At 41.9% G+C, this 15,628-nt stretch overlaps 1 protein-coding gene across 11 annotated transcripts in view; it reads right to left on the bottom strand.

Moving 5' to 3' along the window:
• The window catches only part of DPY19L4 (dpy-19 like 4), a 76,773-nt gene extending 61,560 nt beyond the window's left edge, over window positions 1-15,213 (bottom strand). For 8 of the 11 annotated variants that reach the window (XM_055286786.2, XM_055286787.2, XM_055286788.2 and 5 more), the window contains exons 1-2: window positions 15,057-15,213; window positions 9,083-9,193 (exon numbers count right to left, since the gene is read on the bottom strand). In XM_055286786.2, the coding sequence (XP_055142761.1) occupies window positions 9,083-9,193; window positions 15,057-15,072 (127 nt within the window). In that variant the 5' untranslated portion in view covers window positions 15,073-15,213. Of the gene's footprint in view, window positions 1-9,082; window positions 9,194-15,056 lie in introns of those variants that run through there. The other 3 variants (XM_063643458.1, XM_055286791.2, XM_055286792.1) reach the window with 3 other exon arrangements.
• Window positions 15,214-15,628: the final 415 nt, after the last annotated feature.

Raw genomic sequence — 15,628 nt, 5'->3', positions numbered from 1 at the left:
ATAAACATACTTAACACAATAGAACACTACACTTAAAAATGGTTAAGATGGGCCTGGCACGGTGGCTCACACCTGTAATCCCAGCACTTTGGGAGGCCAAGGTGGGCGGATCACAAGGACAAGAGATCGAGACCATCCTGGCTAACACGGTGAAACCCCGTCTCTACTAAAAAATACAAAAAAATTAGCCGGGCATGGTAGCAGGCGCCTGTAGTCCCAGCTACTTGGGAGGCTGAGGCAGGAGAATGGCGTGAACCCGGGGGCGGAGCTTGCAGTGAGCAGAGATCATGCCACTGTGCTCCAGCCTGGGCGACAGAGCGAGACTCCGTCTCAAAGAAAAAAAAAAAAGGTTAAGATGAAGCTAAGTGTGGTGGCTCAGGTCTGTAACCCCAACATTTCCAGAGGCAGGCAGATTGCTTGAGCTCATGAGTTCGAAACCAGACTGGGTAACACGGTGAAACCATGTCTCTACAAAAAATACAAAAAATTAGCCCATGTGGTGGTAGGTGCCTGTAATCCCAGCTACTTGGGAGGCTGAAGCAGGAGAATTGCTTTAGCCCAGGAGGCAGAGGTTGTAGTGAACCGAGATGGCAACACTGCACTCCAGCCTAGGTGACACAGCCAGATCTTGTCTCAAAAAAAAAAGAAAAAAGAAAAAGAAAAAAGAAAAGGGTAAGATGGTACAAAAATTAGTCTATGAATATTAAAAAGTAATCCAGGCCGGGTGCGGTGGCTCACGCTTGTAATCCCGGCACTTTGGGAGGCCGAGGCAGGTGGATCACGAGGTCAGGAGATCGAGACCATGGTGAAACCCCGTCTCTACTAAAAATACAAAAAATTAGCCGGGCGTGGTGGCGGGCGCCTGTAGTCCCAGCTACTCAGAGAGGCTGAGGCAGGAGAATGGCGTGACCCCAGGAGGTGGAGCTTGCAGTGAGCCGAGATCACGCCACTGCACTCCAGCCTGGGTGCCTAGGTGACAGAGCGAGACTCTGTCCCAAAAAAAAAAAAAAAAGTAATCCAAAGGAATGTATGACCCAGTATCTAAAAAAAGTACAGGTTCATTCGGAAATTTTTTTTTTCCTTTCAGGATTTTTTCTTCATTGAAGAATAACTCACTATAAACCTAAAGCCATGTAAAATGTACAACTCAATAAGTTTTGATTATCATGTTTTAAAAGATCAGATACAACTGTTATATATGGACACAAACTATTTCTTTTTTAAATTTTATTTTATTTTTGTAGAGACAGGATTCTTGCTATGTTGCCCAGGCTGGTCTTGAATCCCTGGTCTCAACAGATCCTTCCACTTTGGCTTCCTAAAGTGCTGAATTACAAACATGAGCCACTGCATCCAGCCTGTAACTGCTTCTTAATGAAATAACGTAAGACACATTTGGATTTTGTATACAAAAGATGATTCAGTCTTGCTACAGCCATTGAGTATAATAAGCATAATAAAAAAAAATAAGGGACTAAAGGCCTAAAACCCAGTGTTCTGTTACCGAACGACTGACAGTAAAAATCAACTTGTTGATTTTTTTTTTAGCTAAACTAAAATTTTAGTTATTTTTATAACATTATTTAATACATAATAGTTTGCATAGCATGTTGCAATTGTGCTGTTATGCAAACTATTATAGAGTAACTAATTAAATATCAATAAATAATCATATTCTAAATGTTTGAAAAACACTCTGCAGGCCGGGCACAGTGGCTCATGCCTGTGATCCCAGCACTTTGGGAGGCCGAGGCGGGCGGATCACGAGGTCAGGAGATTGAGACCATCCTGGCTAACGCAGTGAAACCCCGTCTCTACTAAAAATGCAAAAACAAAATTAGCCAGGTGTGGTGGCGGGCGCCTGTAGTCCCAGCTACTCGGGAGGCTGAGGTGGGAGAATGGCGTGAACCCGGGAGGCAGAGTTTGCAGGGAGCGGAGCTTGCAGCGAGCCGAGATCGTGCCACTGCACTCCAGCCTGGGTGACAGAGCAAGACTCCGTCTCAAAACAAACAAACAAATAAACAAAAACACTGCAGTAAATCCAATGTTAGCATCAATATGATACAAGCGCTTCAAAATTTCTGTTTCGCCAGCATGGTGGCTCACACCTGTAATCCCAGCTCTTTGGGAGGCTGAGGTGGGCGGATCACCTGAGGTCAGGAGTTTGAGACCAACCATGGCCGACATAGTGAAACCCCATCTCTACTAAAAATGCAAAACTAGCTGGGTGTGGTGGCGCATGCCTGTAATCCCAGCTACTGGGAGGTTGAGGCAGGAGAATTGCTTGAACCGGGGAGGTGGAGGTTGCAGTGAGCTGAGATCACACCAGTGCACTCCAGCCTGGGCCACAAGAGCGAAACTCCATCTCAAAACAAAATAAAATTTCTGTTTCCAGTAGCATGTGTAAAGTATCTGGCATGGTTCCTGACATACAGTAAGAGCTCAGCAAATATTTGCTATTATTATTATGCTACACAAGCATACCTGAAAAAATATATGAAATCATTAAAGCAATGTTGAGACAATATGAACTATAAAAACTAGTAAGAAAAGTAATCTAGGGTGGCAGTTTGGCAAAAGCACTTAGAAATTTCTAAATGGATTTCCTGGGTTTGTTTTTTTTTTTTTTTCATTAAGGCTAAGACAATGACAAATTAATCCTACTTAATCAGAAACTATTATAAAAAGTATATTCAACCAATTTCTATATATAAATGCCTAACCTTAATACTATTTTTTTTTTTTTTTTTGAGACAGAGTTTCGCTCTTGTTGCCCAGGCTGGAGTGCAATGGCGTGATCTCGACTCACTGCAACCTCCACCTCCTGTGTTCAAGTGATTCTCCTGCCTCAGCCTCCCGAGTAGCTGGGATTACAGGCATGCGCCACCACGCCTGGCTAATTTTGTATTTTGAGTAGAGACAGAGTTTCTCCATGTTGGTTAGGCTGGTCTCAAACTCCTGACCTCAGGTGATCCCCCCACCTCGGCCTCCCAAAGTGCTGGGATTACAGGCATGAGCCACCATGCCCAGCATTACTGAATATTTTACTTTTGTAAGGAGTCAAAGATGGAGTAGACATCAAGCTTTCAGTGTTTGGTATAAGTACATGTATTTTAGAGAAAATAAGGAGCTCTGGGTCCTGGTCTCAAACTCTTAAAATACAACCATTTTAGTTTGAAAATCGAAAAGTAAAGGATCTGACTTTAAGTTGTTAGTCACAAACCAGCCTAATCAGATAACTCCTATGTGCACCAGTCCCTTCATTTGTAAAATGGTGATCAGGCACACAAAATTAAAAACAGATTATAAAACGTCACTATCAGAATATAGAACACAGTTAAGTAATATTTAAGGCACATAAAAAAGCCAATGGTATGTTGATAAAAAAATGCAGGATTCAATTTCACAAAAAGTAAAAAAAAAAAACTATAACTACACAGAAAAAAGCCATACTTATGCCAAAATTTTAAGAGTATTTATATCTACTGAAATTATGGATGCAGTTTTTTTTTTTTTTCTCTACTTTCCACATTTTCTACCCTGAAAATATATTTTTGTAGTTGGGGAGGAAATACTATTTTGTAGTCGATATTTCTAGACTATTTAATTTTCTTTCTTACATTGTATTTTTCAAATTTTTTAACTTTTTTTTTTTTTTTTGAGACAGAGTCTTGCTGCATCGTCCAGGCTGGAGCGCAGTGGCATGATCTCGGCTCACTGCAAACACCACTTCTCAGGCTTAAGCAATCCTCCTACCTCAGCCTCCCAAGTAGCTGGGACTACAGGCATGCACCACCACATTGTCAACTAATTTTTTTTTTTTAATTTTTTTATGGAGATGAGGTCTCACTATATTGCCTAGGCTTAAATTTTTTTTTTTTTTTTGAGATAGAGTCTCCTCTGTTGCCCAGGCTGGAGTGCAGTGGCACATTCTTGGCCCACTGCAATCTCCACTTCCTGAATTCAAGCAATTCTTGTGTCTCAGCCTCCCAAGTAGCTGGGACTACAGGTGCGCACCACCACGCTTGGCTGATTTTTTTTTTTAAATTTTTTGTAGAGATGAGGTCTCACTATATTGCCTAAGCTTAAATTTCTGTGTGTGTGTTTTGAGATGGAGTCTCCTCTGTCACCCAGGCTGGAGTGCAGTGGTGCAATCTTGGCTCACTGCAACCTCCACCTCCCAGGTTCAAGTGATTCTTGTGCCTCAGCCTCCCAAGTAGCTGGAACTACAGGCATGCACCACCACATTTGGCTTTTTTTTTTTTTTTTTAAGTAGAGACAGGGTTTCACCATGTTGGCCAGGCTGGTCTCAAACTCCTGACCTCAAGTGATCTGCCCACCTTGGCCTCCCAAAGTGCTGGGATTACAGGTGTGAGCCACTGCTCCTGGCCAAAATATTTTTAATACACAATATTCACTTCCCTCCTAAGCAAAACATACTCACTCCTCAGGAGAGAACCTGAGAGCAGTTTACTCAGTCTGTAGTTAGGGGCTCACATGTCATTTATTTCAAGACCTGAAGAATTAAGAGTTCTTTTGAATCTAGGCTGGCAGTTCAACAGTACGCTCTCTCGAAAGCTTAACTAGCAATTCTTCTATGTATTTACCTAACAGAAATGAAAACATTTGTTCAAGGAGACCAGTACAGGAATGTTCATAGCATTCTTATTCGTAACAACTAAATACTAGAAACAACCTAAATGTCCAACAAGAGGAATAGGGATAAACAATTTTGGTACAGTCATGCCCTGCACAATGACGTTTCAGTCAACAATGGACTGCATATATAATGGTGGCCCTGTAAGATTGTAATACCATATTTTTACTGTATCTTTTCATGTTTAGATATATTTAGATACACAAATGCCTACCACTGTGTTACAACTGCCTACAGTATTCACTACAGTAACATGCTGTACAGGTTTGTAGCCTAGGAGGAATAGGCTATACTACATAGCCTAGGTGTGTAGTAGGCTGTATCATCTAGTTTGTGTGAATATGAGAAAATCACCTAATGGTGCATTTCTCAGAACATATCCCTGTCCTTAAGCAACACATGACTATATATTCAAACAGTGGAATATACTTAGCAATAAAGGGGAATGAACTATTGAGATATACAACATGGATGAATCTCAAAATGATTATATTTTTTATTTTTTATTTTTTATTTTTATGAAATAGGGTCTTATTCAGTCACCCAGGCTACAGTGCAGTGGCATGATCACAGTTCACCAGAGCCTCAACCTCATGGGCTTAAGTGATCTTCCCGCCTCAGCCTCCCAAGTAGCTGGAACTACAAGCATGTGCCACTGTGCCTGGCTAATTTTTGTACTTTTTGTAGAGATGGGGTTTCGCCTTGTTGCCCAGGCTGGTCTCAAACTCCTGAGCTCAGGCAATCCTCCTGCCTCAGCCTCCCAACGTGCCAGGATTACAGACATGAGCTAACAAGCGTGAGCCAATGCACCCAGCCCAAAATATTACATTTTTCAAAGATAACATACTCAGCTGAATGAAAGAATTTGGACACTGAAGTATGTATGATTCCATTTATAATGAAGTTCTAGAACATGTGAAATTATTCAGTAGTGATAACTATCAAAACAATAGGAATAAGGTACAAGGAGATTTTCTGAGATAATGGAAATGTTCTATAGTTTGTTTTGCCTGCATTCACATGTCAAAATGCATTTAATTGAACAACTAAGATTCTGTGCATTTAATTGTATGTTAATTATACTTCATTTTTAAACAATTAAATCACTCATTTTGCAAAGAAAAGAAAAATTTTATTGGTTTACCTACTTGATTTCAGTCAGCTCTATGTCCCAGTAACTATACCTACAAATTTTTCTAGATATGCCACTCTTAAAGGCTAAATTACACATCTTTTCTAGATATGCCTTCTCAAAGGCTTCATTATACATAGCTTGAGTTTATTAAACTTTTGTGGGCCAACAGCTTTAGTTCTTTTTTCCTGTCCTGTATCCAACAAGATTTAGTAGGAACTACATTAATTTATTCACACATTTTAACAAATTGTACAACAGCTATGCCCTTGATTTGACCTTTGCACTAAGGACTCATCTTAATCAGCCTTTGTTACTCAAAGTATTTCTCTCTCTCTCTTTTTTTTTTTTTTTTTTGAGACGGAGTCTCGCTCTGTCACCCAGGCTGGAGTGCAGTGGCACAATCTCGGCTCATTGCAACCTCCGCTTCCCAGGCTCAAGCGATTCTCCTGTTTCAGCCTCCCAAGTAGCTGGGACTACAGGCGCGTGCCACCATGCCCAGCTAATTTTTCGTATTTTTTTAGTAGAGATGGGATTTCACCATGTTAGCCAGGATGGTCTCTATCTCCTGATCTCATGATCCGCCCGCCTCGGCCTCCCAAAGTGCTGGTATTACAGGCTTGAGCCACTGTGCCCGGCCTCCCATTTCTTGATTTTAACTTTTATTGGTTGAAAAAGACAAACAGCTTTTCCTTTTCTCTCTTTTTTTTTTTTTTTTTAAATAAAGACAGGGTCTCACTATGTTGTCCAGGATGGTCCTGAACACCTAACCTCAAGCAATCCTCTGCCTCAGCTTCCCAAAGTGCTAGGATTACTGGCGTGAGCCACCATGCCTGGTTAATAAACTGTTCTCACTTCAACATTACAAGTCCCAGAATTTTGGGATTCTCTATTTTCTTCTTCATTCCCACTTACAAATAGACCAATTCTATTCTAAATCCAGATCTCTTTCCTGTAGTCAAATGCAGCTGTTAATAACAAAGGCACTCTAGTAACATTCTGTTTTGCAATCTCATTACCTAAAATGATAGAAAAAAATAGTATTGTTAACTGTTCACAAGAAACAGTATTACCAAATGTTTTGTCATGACATAATATAGATCTTCATTTTTCCAGCTCCCAAATACAGTTTTCTTGCGGCCAGCCCCTCAACTAGATTTGTAGATTACCCACAGCTTTTATCTTGAGCAAATTTATATATAGGCCTCAACTTTTAGTGCAGAGGAAGCAATCTGAGAAAGCTGTTTAGCCCTTAAGGATGACACATTCTCCAAACCCATCTTTAGATATGGTTATAGAGGAAAATGGAAGAGAAAAGATCTCCAGAGTGTAAATCAAGGACCATGGAGAACAATGAACTGGGAAACAATTCCCCAGGAACACAACTGGGGCATAAACACAACAGATTCCTTATCTCGGAGTAAGGGGATATCCTGTCCCTGTCCAACAATGTATACTGAGAGTGGGGGGATGTGCAGAAAAGAGTTAACATAGCAGGTCCGAGACCACTTTCCTGAGAAAGGCCTGCTTGCAGGCGGATCACCTGAGATCAGGAGTTGACCAGCCTGGCCAACGTGGTGAAACCCCGTTTCTATTAAAAATACAAAAATTAACCAAGTGTGGTGGCCATGCCTATAATCCCAGCTACTTGGGAGGCTGAGGCACAAGAATTGCTTGAACCCAGAAGATGGAGGTTGCAGTAAGCAAGACGGAGGTTGCAGTAAAAGACTGCACAACGGCACTCCTGCCTAGGTGACAGGGTGAGACTCTGTCTCAAGCAAAAAAAAAAAAAAAAGAAAAATGAAAAAAAGAAAGCCCTGCTTGCAAGGTAGGCTCTCTTGGCTGGCATCTGGGAACTTCAATTTCAGGAGAGTTCCCACCATTCTCTAACTGACAACAGTGCCTATTCTCTTTGTACAAACAATGTAGTTTATGCTTTCTTTTTGGGAGTCAAGAATTCTGGGACATGGTCGGCAGAGGATACCTACATGACCAGCCTCCAATAAAAACCCTGAGCACTGAGTTACTAATGAGCTTCTGTGGTAGATAAAACTTTACAAATGTCATAATTTGATGCTGAAGGAAATCAGGCCCATCCCGTGTGGCTCTGTTGGAGTGGAAATTTGGAAGCCTATGCCTGGTTTCTTGCAGATTTCACCATAATAGGCCTTTTCCCTTAGCTGATTTTGTTTTATATTATTTGCTATAATAAATCATAACTGTAGCCTGGGCACGGTGGCTCATGCCTATAATCTCAGCACTTTGAGAGGCTGTGGCAGGTGGAACACTTGAGGTCAGGAGTTCGAGACCAGACTGGCCAACATGGTGAAACCCCGTCTCTACCAAAAATACAAAAATTAGCCAGGCGTGGTGGCGTGTGCCTGTAGTTCCAGCTACTGAGGAGGCTGAGGCAGGAGAATCGCTTGAACCCAGAAGGTGGAAGTTGCAGTGAGCTGAGATCGTGCCACTGCATTCCAGCCTAGGTGACAGAGCGAGACTCTGTCTCAAAAATCAATCAATCATAGCTGTAAATACAACTTCATTCTGAAACTTGTGAGTCCTTCCAGCTAATAACCAAACATGGGGGTGGTCTTGGGAACCCCTGACACAAAACAGATAACCTGTCTTTTTAGTCCATAGATCTCTGGATTAGAATGAGTCGTAGCTGGCCCTGATGTAGATAAGCCCTTGGGTTCAAGATTAAGGCTGTGACTAGATAAGACAGAGTTTTAGGGTGTGGGAAAAAGTAAGTGTATTTTGTCTGAGGGAGGGAAATAAATCACAAGGACAGGGTGTGGTAAACTATATTATTATTCACAACTATTTTCTCCTTCCCTGTAAAAATCTTATACATCCCTGCCCACTACCATGTGACCTGGAACACTTCCCTGTTATCAAAGTATGCTTCACATCCCACTGTCTGAACTGATTATATGACTTGCTTGGGCCAATAAAAGGTGCATACAAGTGATAGTGTGCCAGGTCAGCAGAAACTTTAAGAGGCATTGCATGATTCTGCCTCCTCTTTTCCTATGTCACAAGAAAAATCTTTCTCAAATACGGATTCCTTCACAACACATAAAACTATGACAGCCAAACTGCAGCCACAACATGTAATATTAATTAGAAATAAATGTTTGTCATAAGCCAGTGAGATTTGGGGGTTGTTCAAAACCTAGTGAAAGCTGAGCATATACTTAATCTCAAAATATGTATATTTAAAATATTAATATAAAATATACTTTCTAGCCTAAACTATTTTTGTAGTAGCACAAATTCCAAGTCTAACTTACGTTTTGGAGCTCTCTCAGGAATTGGAATGTCACTGATTTTCTCTTCTTTGGCAGATTCCTTATTTTCTGAAGACTTTGGCTTTTTTCTTTGGCGCAGCTCTACAGGTGGTCCTTGAAATATTTAAGACATTATTGCAACGTGTGTATAAAATTGTTTTAATCTGTATCCTGAGCCAATTAACCTTTATTATTCTAAAGCAAAAGTACCACTAAGACCTATTAGTATCAAAGATAACCTTTTCATAATTATTTTGGCACCCCTGCAAAATTATCTTTTGTCCAAAAAAAGACAATTTAAGTTCCACTCCCCAATCTGTGTTTTGACAATCCTAATAGTAAACCAATACACTCTTCTCCCAAGATGATGCAATTTTCAAAACATCCTAAAATAAGTAAGCTGTTTTCCAAACTGGGGGTCAAGGTGTTATTCACCTCATAATTCTAGTTACCTTAAAGTATCAAATGCATAATTTATGGTTTAACTGTTTTTTAAAAATCAAAACATAGCCGGGCGCTATGGCTCACACCTGTAATCCCAGCACTTAGGGAGGCCAAGGTGGGTGGATCACGAGGTCAGGAGATCGAGACCATCCTAACATGGTGAAACCCTGTCTCTACTAAAAAAAAAAATACAAAAAAATCAGCCAGGCATGGTGGCGGGCGCCTGTAGTCCCAGCTACTCGGGAGGCTGAGGCAGGAGAATGGCGTGAACCCAGGAGGTGGAGCTTGCAGTGAGCCGAGATCGTGCCACTGCACTCCAGCCTGGGCGACAGAGCGAGACTCCATCTTAAAAAAAAAAAAAAAAAAAAAAATCAAAACATAATACATTATCACAAACTACACTTCTGTTTTTAAATAACCCTGAAAGTTCTGCAGAATTTCAGTGCTGTGTTATCATTAGCATTGTACAATCTTATAAATTTATGTATTAGAAAACAGGCTGAACCTACAAAGATACCTATGTATAAGAAGGTCTCAAAATAATTTCCCAGGATTTGACTATCTTCCTCTTCTAGCTCCAGTTTTAGAAAATGTGATGCAGAAGTTACCTCCAAACTAGTAAACTAAACTCCAAGTTAAACAGGAATGTACCATGTACAATTTATACTTTTCCTCCCTAGAATTAATCATCTTGTGGGATAGATTACGATACTATAAGCACAGAGTGTTCCTGCCAAGTTATAAAGTGGTACAATAATTTATCTTTCTCATGGAAGTGGAAGACAGTTTTCTTCCTTTCTCTTAGTAATAACTTCAGGCTATGAAATGTGAAAATAAACATAGAAGTCAAAGAAGGAGAAATGAATCAGTTGCTGCTGATCAGATGGATGTTCTCTAGCTTTACTGTGGAAAATGAATAAAATAAACATATCTTAAAATAGCTTCATAGCAAACTTGTATGTTCACTAAAATATCTTTAAACACTGGCATAGTGATAAAAAAAAAAGCTGTACATTTAGTCGACTCAGACTGATGAATCTAATGGTTATCCATTTCTATAAACTACCATTTATTCTGTAGTCATGTTAAGTAGTGAAATCAATGAAAATATTTTAAAAGACATTATTAGGCCGGGTATGGTGGCTCACGCCTGTAATCCCAGCACTTTGGGAGGCCAAAGTGGGTGGATCACCTGAGGTCAGGAGTTCGAGAACAGCTTGGCCAATATGGTTAAACCCCATCTCTACTAAAAATACAAAAATCAGCCGGGTATGGTGGTGTACTCCTATAATCCCAGCTACTCAGGAGGCTGAGGCAGGAGAATCAGTTGAACCCAGTAGGTGGAGTTGCAGTGACCCGAGATCGCACTACTGCACTCTAGCCTGGTGACAGAGGGAGACTCCATCTCAAAAACAAAACGAAACAAAACAAACAAAAAGTGACATTATTAGAAAAACATACCCCAGACTTCGAGTATTTCTGCATATAAATCTAGGTCAATTAGTAAATATTACTATATTCCTTCCTCATTATGCCTCTTTAATATTCCCCTGCTCTAGGTTAAAGTAAAAGTTAGAAGCAGTCAACAAGAACGCATATTTATGCAAAATCAAATAAAGTCTTCAAAAGCAAATTATTGTTTTTAATTTTATTTTAAAAGAATACAAGGGGAAGATATAACTACAAGAACTTTCCTTTGTAGGTACACTTGCCTGATTAATCACGTAATAGCACTGGACTATAAAAGATCTATAATATTATATTTTCCTGATTCTAAGATGCCATACATTTGAAGATACTACTTAATAGGTTTTTCAAGGGGAAAAAAAAAACACACTGTCATACTGAATGCATGCACTGATTTTAAGACATATCAATTTTAGTGGCATTAAACTGTAAGAGCCAAAAGTACGACTCGATAAATACAGTATTCATTTTAGCTCATCTCTTCAACCTTATCCCTAAACCTAACTTTTCATATAATTTCATAATGGAAAAACAAAGTCACACATCTCTAGGTGGAAAAAAGCAAAGGCCAAAGCAATGGACAAATGAGATTATCAGTTCTGACAGGAAAGCTCTGCGATGTAATTCAGGTTTCCTTTTCACTATCTTTTTTTTTTTTTTTTTGAAATGGAGTTTCACTCTTTTTGCCCAGGCTGCAGTGCGGTGGTGCCATCCTGGCTCACTACAACCTCCGCCTCCAGGTTCAAGCAATTCTCCTACCTCAGCCTCCCAAGTAGCTGGGATTACGCCCAGCTAATTTTTTGTATTTTTAGTAGAGACAGGGGTTTCATCATGTTGGCCAGGCTGGTCTCAAACTCCTGACCTCGTGATTCGCCCGCCTTGGCCTCCCAAAGTGCTGGGATTACAGGCGTGAGCCACCATGCCCGGCCACTCCTTTTCACTATCTTATATTTTTAGCATTGTAAAGAAAAAGTCAAACTAAATGAAGATGATTACACATCCACAAAAGTAACCTGCTATTTCAGACTTCAGTCCAGTCATCTTCATATGAAATAGTAGGGCTACAAACAGGCTTTCAAATGTCCATCCAGGCTAGACATAGCAGTTTCCAAGTGAAACGTTAATACTGCTCTACTCAAGGTTGTCACTTCTTTCTTTGCTCTAACATTGCTTTCAGAAAGCATAAATATAAACACCCTGGCCCTCTATTGCATCAAGGAAGACATTTTTTTTAAAGACCAGATTCCCAGAGTATTTACTTGGACAATGAAGAGGATCTAAGTGAATGTGAATGGTAAGCAAGATGGGACATGGAGAACACCTGGATACAAGTAAAATATACAGACTATTTAGTCTAATTTTAACACAGCGAATAAAAGATAATACGAATTTTTGGGGAAAAAAGTATAGTGTGACAAATAAACATAAAACACTCAGAATGCTTGGCACATAGACAGGTTTGCGATACGCATTACTAGCGTTATAATAAATGAAAATTTACTCAGTCATTGTTGACTATTATATACTTGCGTCTAATAGGGTATGAATACAAATATTTATGGAATTAAAAATATGTTGACTAAAGCAATATTTTAATAAATTACAACCCATTAATTGTCCCATATAAGATGTATTTAACTGCTTTTGAATTATATGTAATTCTACAACCAAAAATCATTTATCATTTTATTTATTTTATTTTTGAGAGGGAGTCTCACTCTGTCACCCAGGCTGGAGTGTAGTGGGGCGATCTCGGCTCACTGCAACCTCGGCCTCCTGGGTTCCAGCGATTCTCTTGCCTCAGCCTCCCAGGTAGCTGGGACTATAGGAATGCGCCACCACGCCCAGCTAACTTTTGTATTTTTTAGTAGAGACAGGGTTTCACCATATTGGCCAGGCTGGTCTCGAACTCCTGACCTCGTGATCCGCCCACCTTGGCCTCCCAAAGTGTTAGGATTACAGGCGTGAGCCACCGTGCCCGGCCTTAATTTTATTTTTTTTTAGATGGAGTCTCGCTCTGTCACCCAGGCTGGAGTGAAATGATGCAATCTCGGCTCACTGCAACCTCCGCCTCCCATAGCTGGGACTACAGACACTCGCCACTCCACCCGGCTAATTTTTGTATTTTTAGTAGAGATAGAGTTTCACTGTTAGCCAGGCTGGTCTCGAACTTCTGACTTCAAGTGATCCACTCGCCTTCTTCTCCCAAAGTGCTGGGACTGCAGGCATGAGCCACCATGCCCGGCCCATTTATCATTTTATATCACATAAGTAAAATTTACAAAACGGTACAATCTTTTAATATTGGCTCCACAGATCTATTTAAGTACAACCATAGTCTAAAATAATTTTTCACTTTGCATGATGTATTAAAGACTTTCAGTATTGTAGTATTGGTTTTTTAATGCAGTGTTAACTTTTTTAATGCTTTAAGCATGAATGTACTCATAGGAACATACAAGCTAGTATATCAGCCTACCCCCATAAATTTGCAATTAGAAAAGAAAAATACATCAAGAAATATTTCAAATGATAATATACTGTAACCACAGACAGAACCAAGGAAACAAACGGAATTACATTCTTTCTCACTAATGACAAATAGCTTTGGTTTTGAAGCTGTTTTTAGTTAGAATGTCTTAAATTCAGACCAGCTTTAACACTCTGAAAACTCAAGAGGAAGCAAATATGAACCAAGCCTGCATAGGTACAGGTCAGCAAGTCACAGATCAGTAAACATTCCTTATGCTTAATTGTTAAAAATTGCTTTCCGCTGAATTCTTTAAACTCTTTCCTTGTACTCTTGATTCAGAAAGGCTTGAGTCAGCCGGGCCCATGGCTCACGCCTGTAATCCCAGCACTCTGGGAGGCCGAGGTGGGCGGATCACCTGAGGTCAGAAGTTCAAGACCAGCCTGACTAACATGGAGAAACCCCGTCTCTACTCAAAATACAAAATTAACCGGACGTGGTGGCGCATGCCTGTAATCCCAGCTACTAGGGAGGCTGAGGCAGGAGAATCGCTTGAATCCAGGAAGCGGAGGTTGCGGTGAACCGAGATCGCGCCATTGCACTCTAGCCTGGGCAACAAGAGCGAAACTCTGTCTCAAAAAAAACAAACAAACAAACAAACAAAAAAGGACTTGAGTCTAAATTAGATCAATTTACTATCACATCCGCAGCTCCACTCATAAGGTAAAAAGTTGTGTTTTCCACCAGAATGCAAAAATCTAATTGCTTCTCACTTCCTGAAACTAGTAGGGGTTATCATGAAGTTACTATGCCATGAGTATTCCTTGTATTGTTTATCACTAACCGATAAGTTTCATCTAACTTCCCATTTTTGTCTCATATTGATCATTTTCTATAAATAAAATACTGCTGAATGAATTACTTATCTTAGCATTGATCCTGAAAGCGGCATGGAAACCTTTCTCCAGCTCACCCACTTTGACCCTCAAAGGCCTCCTGGCCTCATCATCTCCCAAAACTATAATACTTAGATGGCTCTGCTCTTTACCATTTTCCCCTAAACCTAAGTGAACTTGGCTTTCTTCAGTTTCTGCGTGTTCGCCCATTCCCAATTCATCTTGCCATGTTTATCCCAAATCCCTGTCTCTTTATCCCCCGGTGAATGTCCCCTCGCCCCCTGTGCCTCTGGGTTTGTCAATATCCACAGCCCTTTAAAAACTGCCTTCCAAATATGCACTCAGTACCTAAACCTGCATCTTCGAAACCAAACTGCGCCTCCCACTTCACCAAGAATCTGCTCAGGACCCCCCTCCCTCCCGAGCACTCCCCACACAGCTTTCTCTCTTGCTACGGATTCCCAACTTTCAGCTCCACCTTTGCTTCCCAATTCGGCCGACAAAACTTCGGGCCATTTGCTCCGCTCTCCTGAATTTCTCCGCAGCCCTCCGCCAGGCGCCGCGCTCCTTCCCGCCCTCCCCGCGCGGCCGCGACCGCGACCGCGGCTACCAGCAGCTCCAGCCCAGACCTCCAGCGCCCCCGCCCCTCCTTCCCGAGACCACGGGCGGCCGTTGGCGCGCTGGACCCCGCGGCAGTCACCTTCTTCTTCCGCCATCGTTTCTGCGGAGGCCAGGGCGCCCTGCGGCTCCCGCGCGGCCCGAACTCTCCCTCCCTCAGCGTCGCCGAACCCCTCGGCCACCGGGGGCCCGCTCCTGGCCGCCGCGCCCCAACTTCCTGACCCACCCCCCTCCGGTGTCGCCGCCAACCGCGTCCCCGCAGCGGCCCGGGAACCAGAGTGTTAGGAGAGGGGAGCGGCCGGAGCGCTTCGCTGGGGCGCTGGGGCCTGCGCGGGCAGGAAGGAGACTCCACGCCGGGGGCGCCGCCCACAGCAGCAGCTCCTGGCCGCCGCCTCCCCTGGAAAGCGAGACTGGTGGGTCTCGCTGCAGCCCCGCCCCTCGTCCTACTCTTCCCAAAAAGTGAGGGCGTGCTTTCCGCCACTTTTGTGACTCCGCGACTTAACGAGTCAGAGACGATCATCAGCGACGCCTCCCAGGTCCAGCCTCCATTCCTGCCCCATTTTACACGGAGGAAACTGAGATCTAATGCGGTGGAAGTCGCAAAGCCGGTCAGAGGCAGAGGTGGAACCCGGTGCTCCGGAACTGCCATAGCTC

Source organism: Symphalangus syndactylus, chromosome 7, assembly GCF_028878055.3.
Source record: "Symphalangus syndactylus isolate Jambi chromosome 7, NHGRI_mSymSyn1-v2.1_pri, whole genome shotgun sequence".
Lineage (NCBI taxonomy): Eukaryota > Metazoa > Chordata > Mammalia > Primates > Hylobatidae > Symphalangus > Symphalangus syndactylus.
Note: the sequence above shows the minus strand (reverse complement) of the source record. Positions and strands in the feature narration are given on the sequence as shown.